We start from the raw sequence: 5,562 nt of genomic DNA on the forward strand, positions 1-5,562 counted from the left end.
GTTACGAGCGTCTGTGTTTGTGTTGTGTTTATAAAAAAAATTCTAGATTATTATTTTGAGAGACGGAGGGATTACTCCACTCTCTCAGCCGGTTAAGGTAAGAGGCAAGGGAGCAATTAAGGGTATGCCTTGGTAATTTACCTTACCTGATGCATGCTCAATCCCATTCCATTCAATTCCCCAAGTGGATTCCACGACAAGGACCTGCCTGCCGTTCCAATCATTGCCTCCAAACAAAACATACATACAAACCCATTTAATTCAATTCTCTTCTCCATCAATATATTTTTCTGCGCAACAGCTGCTTATTCTGGATCAACAGCACACATGCACTGAGCGAAAAGAATTAAGCGACAGATGGATGCAAATCTCGGTTTGGTTAATCGATCAATGGTTGAATTGATCATGTAAGTAAAGCACAACTGATGGTACATGTACAAGGGGTTTAGTTAATTTACTCCTTCCATCCACACACACACATACACAGAAAGAGGCCACATGGCCTATCACACACAAGGCAATATATAATCTGCAGATTAATCAACCAACCGAGACCTTAATTTTGATGAGATATCTCTCTCTAGCTAGCTCATCACCCCCCTAATCACCAAACTAGCTAGCTAGCTAGTAATCTCTATGTATTATCCCCAATCAGATAACTATATACATACAGAATTAAGACAAACAAACCTATATAACTAATTTGATTAAGCTAATTAATGAATTAGTCCGCTCCATCTGCTCTGCACACCTTGATCAGACCAGATCAGCGCGACCTAATCTCTCTCTCTCTCGCATCACCACAAACTCCATCATCATCATCTCCTAGTTAACCCAAACCTTTGACAGTAATCAAGTTAATAAACCAACTAATTAAACAGGATTAATCTGATCGATCATATGGCAAATTAACCACGAAATTAATCTGGTCAGGCCTTCCATATGTAGGAGTAGTCCGTGATGGAGTCCGGGAAGGAGAGCAGCTCGTCCACCACCGGATCCACGTCAGCGTCGGCGCCGGAGAAGCACGCCGTCGACGCCTCCGCCTTGCAGAACCTCCGAATCGCCTGGTCCGCCATGGCGCCGGAGCTGTGGTTATAATTGGTCGCTGACGCCGGGAGGGAGAAGTAGCCGTAGTGGTTGTGCATCAGGTTGGCCGGCGGAGGTGGCTCCGTCTTGAGCGTGGAGGTGGAGGCGAAGGGGTCGTCGATGAGCGGCGGCAGGTCGGCGTCGAGGTGGAGGAAGTCGTCGAGGTCGAGGTCGAAGGAGTCGTTGCGCGGGAAGGGAGGCGGCGGCATTTGGGCAATCTTTGCCGCCAAGTCTTTGTTGAACACCCGGCAAACCGCCCATTCCTCCTGCGCGCACGCAACCATATACTAGTATTCAATAAAAGAGAAAGAGGAACGACGCGACATGTGAGCTAGCCATCGCCATGGCCGGCGGCGAGTAGAGAATACCTTTGCGGAGCGGGGGAGGTTGGGGGGAAGCTTGCCGTCGAGGCGGTATTCGTGCATGACCCAGGGGGTCTTCTCGCCGCGGGGGGCGCGGCCCATGTAGAAGACGAGCGTCTTCTTCATGCCGACGAGGAGGCCGCGGCCGCGGAAGATCTCCTTGTCCTTCCCGGTGGCCTTCCAGTACCCGCTGGCCGTCGCCCGGTTCGTCCTCATCCCCGTCGGGTACTTGCGGTCCTTGTGGCAGAAGAAGAACCACTCCTTCTCCCCCATCTTCGCCTTGCCTGCAATACATGCATGCAGCTCCATCGTCGAATCGGATCGAATAGCTAGCAGACGATGAGGAAGCTAGGCCGCCATGAACGAGAGACTACTACTTACTTGGGAGGTCCCATGGCTCGCAGTTGTTGAGGTTCACGTCGGCGATGACGACGCAGGAGAAGCTCCGGTCCTGGGCCTTGCGGGTGAGGTAGTGGGTCACCACCTCCTCGTCGGTGGGGTGGAACCGGAACCCCGGCGGCAGCTCCAGCCGAGTCTCCTCCTCCTCCAGCTGGTTGATCACCGACACCTCCGACTCCGACATGGCTCCTGCTCTCTCCCCAGACGCCTAGCTAGCTAGCTGATGATTCTCAGCTCTCTGTTCTGAGCTAGCTCAGGTCAGAAATGGAGGAGAAGAAGCTAGTACTAGTAGTAGACGAGAGAGACGATCGAGATTGATCGAGGTGTGAATGAAATAGCTTAGCTAGGTAGGGATCGAGATGGGTTTAGGAAGAAGGAAATGGAGGAGAGGTGGCTCTTATATAGAAGAGGACTCGACCTCCTCTCTCCCATCGAGTGCCGTGATGGAGAAGCCAACTTGCTGCATAAGCCTCCTGCTAATTAACCTCGATCGCCTCCTCCATCCATCTCTCACTTGTTACTACTGCAGTAATAGCTGCCTGGTAATTATTTTGCCTTCATGTCCTAATATTGTTGCTATAATTAATTAACGCGCCAATGATGCTACTCATCCTGATACGACTAACTAGGTTAAATTATTGGCGCTAAACCAATCTAATCTACTAATCCGATCCCATTCTCCTTTTCCCATTGTTTGACACTTCCTCATCCATCGGGTTGGAGTGGAGGAGGTCTAGCTTTGAAAGGGCTTCTTTTTAGAATATTCTTCACTCGAACATGCCTGCCAAATTAAACGAACATGGATGCTGCTCTTTTAATTAGTTTTCTAACTAAAAGAGTTTATTACTTTGTTCCGCGTTGATTTCTTCATCCCTTTCTAAATTTCCGTCTCCAATGCTTATCTTCGTTCGCGGCGAGAAAATTTCAACGGCCAATTAATGGCCACTGTAGATTTTCAGTGTAATATGCGATGGGAGATGTATGCATGAAGCCAAACCAAAGGCTGTGGCTGTCTGCCGCCTGCTACTATTAAGCTTTATGATGAGGCATCGATCGATATATCAAGGTTAATAAATCCAAATTCTACATATCGTTTTCTCACCAATTAAGCTTCCTAGCTAGCTCTGTCCTATCAGCTACAAGTGGTGCTATACAGAAAGAAGGCGACTGAAACGTTAGCTGCAGAGTCGACGACTTAATTTAATTAATTTCTTTGTTTTTATCATACCAAGTTAGCTACTAGTACTCCTGTTTCCACTAGATTAATTACGAAAATTAATGGTGGCAATAAAATGGAAATCAGCTCGCATTTAAAACCCGAAATATTCAACAGTGGAGAATACGGCCACTGCATTCGCGTCAAGTTGTTGCCTAATACTTAATCATCAAGTAGCACTAGGTAGATCTCCAAATGGGAAAAGGATAACCGGGTGAAGTAAATAATTAATCAATTGCAAGCTAATCTAATCATTGAGGAGATTAGTATATCTGTTGATTACCCGACGCGTCCATTTTTTAGCACGCAAAGACCAAATCTAGAGGAAAATGTCATCCACGAACGAAAACATTCTTATCTGATTTTTTTATTTTCAGATCGATGCAGTGAGCTCTACGGAAAATTCAGTCATCAATTCTGTTATATGACGCAGGAAAAAATTCAGTCTTTCGTCATGCATTTGGCTAACGAATTCCTGCCTTGTCAGCTCCAGCAGTCAGAACTTAATTTGTTACATACAGAGCATTATCTCATATATTTAAGACTGTAATGAGAATTTTGTGACATTAGCTCGCTCAACAAATTTTGTGATGACTAAGGCAACTAACTATCACAGTTTGACACATATAAGCAATGACCTGTAGCTGTAGGTAATTTCTCCCCAAACGAGCCACTTGTTAATTAGAAGTTTAGAACAGAAATATTCCGTGTTTTGATGAATCTTGAGTACTACGACAAAATAGAAAAAAGTCCATTGTTTAGAGTAAAATAGCTAAATTAGTACCGACATTTTCCATCCAATAGCATGATGCAACCTAGCAGCTTCCTGCCACACCACAATTCAGAAAACGGTGGATCGATATGCATGTTGTAATATTAATCAGAAACAGAATTGAAGATTTATTTACTACTAGTCTACTCTAGTACAAACTATAACATATATGGACAAATTAAGAATAGTAATCATGCATCTACAATTGGTGATTGTAGACAACAATTATCGTGGCCTAATTTGCTAGTAGTACCAGAAGAAGCTGCCTGCCTGTGCCTGCAACTGCAATGAAGAGACAATAATCTGCAAATGAATGGTGGTTTTTGGTGGACCTGATGAGAGAGTCTCTGTCACCACCACCACAACATTATCAGTTTGGAAGCAGCAGAGAAGTCTTCCTTATCATTCTTTGACAGCAACACTGTACCTTCCTCCCCTCATTAAAAACAAGTCCTATAGCTGCTCAAAGATCACGGATGAATTGAAATGGAAGTTTCAGGGGGCAGTGCAGGGGTATTAAAATTTGCAATGTGACATTTAAAATCCAATCGATCGGCAGAATATTCTCTGGAAATGTTTTACTCCAAAGCCCGGGCAATTTAATAGTACACAATATGCTTTCTGTGGTTTGGCTTGAACACCGGCCGGCCGGCCAGACAAAAGGAAGTGCGTTTAATTTGCTTGATCCCAAAGGGCAGAAACAAACAGGGAATATATGTAAATTATATATATATACATGGCAGATGAAAAAGCCTTGTCCCCTAAGGATATGAGCAGAGCGATAACGGCCATTAATCCTTACGTGACATTAATTCTTCACATTTCTAGCATCGCCAAAAGGCCGTGTTTAGTTTCAAACTATTTCTTCAAACTTTCAACTTTTTCATCACATCAAAACTTTCCTACACACATAAACTTTCAACTTTTCCGTCACATCGTTCTAATTTCAACCAAACTTCCAATTTTGACGTAAATTAAACACACCCAAAGCATGATGATCGCGAAAGGGCTTGTAGCCTAGTGGTTACAGCGGGTTTGCGTGCGTACGTGCGTTGTGTGTGTAATAATTCTAAAAAAAAAGCATGATGATCGATCACTATCTCGATTCAGATGGCAATTACTCCCTCCGTTTCACAATGAAAGTCATTCTACCGTAAGTTCCAGTTTAAAGTACTTTTTGCCGCAAATTAATACAGTACAGGTGCAGTTGGGATCAGAATATGTTGATCTCTTGAAGTAGCAGCAGAGTATAATTTCAGTTATATGCATGAAGTGTGTATATTTGGACGGATGCAAATTAAAAGCGCAGAGCTATCTACTCCCTCCGTTCTAAAAAAAGGCAAACTCTGGATTTTCGTGTCCAACTTTGATTGTCCGTCTTATATAAAATTTTTTTATAATTCGTATTTTCGTTATTGTCATATGATAAAACATAATTAATATTTTTATGCGTGACTTGTCTTTTTAATTTTTTTCATATTTTTTTTAAATAAGACGGACGGTCAAACGTTGGGCACGAAAACCATGGTTTGTCTTTTTTTTTGGGACGGAGGGAGTAGGTTAGAGTGTAATACCCTTGTCATGTGGTCAGTTAAAGGTTCGGCTAAAAGCGAAGGGAGGAAGAATTAAAGTGTGGTGATGTCGCATGCATGCGAGGAGATTATATATTTTCCTCCCTCCGGCCTCTTGTGCTCTGGTAGTGAAGTGCATTGTAGTGCACAGGA

At 43.8% G+C, this 5,562-nt stretch overlaps 1 protein-coding gene across 1 annotated transcript; it reads right to left on the reverse strand.

The window, feature by feature from the left end:
• Positions 1–360: 360 nt before the first annotated feature.
• LOC4344324 (NAC domain-containing protein 87) lies at positions 361–2,217 on the reverse strand. The gene is made up of 3 exons (XM_015792377.3): positions 1,833–2,217; positions 1,458–1,735; positions 361–1,355 (listed from the first exon to the last, which is right to left on the reverse strand). Exons 1-3 carry the CDS (start codon positions 2,032–2,034, stop codon positions 930–932), a joined length of 906 nt encoding a protein of 301 aa, XP_015647863.1. The 5' UTR covers positions 2,035–2,217; the 3' UTR covers positions 361–929.
• Positions 2,218–5,562: the final 3,345 nt, after the last annotated feature.

The sequence above is a fragment of the Oryza sativa genome, chromosome 7 (assembly GCF_034140825.1).
Source record: "Oryza sativa Japonica Group chromosome 7, ASM3414082v1".
NCBI lineage: Eukaryota > Viridiplantae > Streptophyta > Magnoliopsida > Poales > Poaceae > Oryza > Oryza sativa.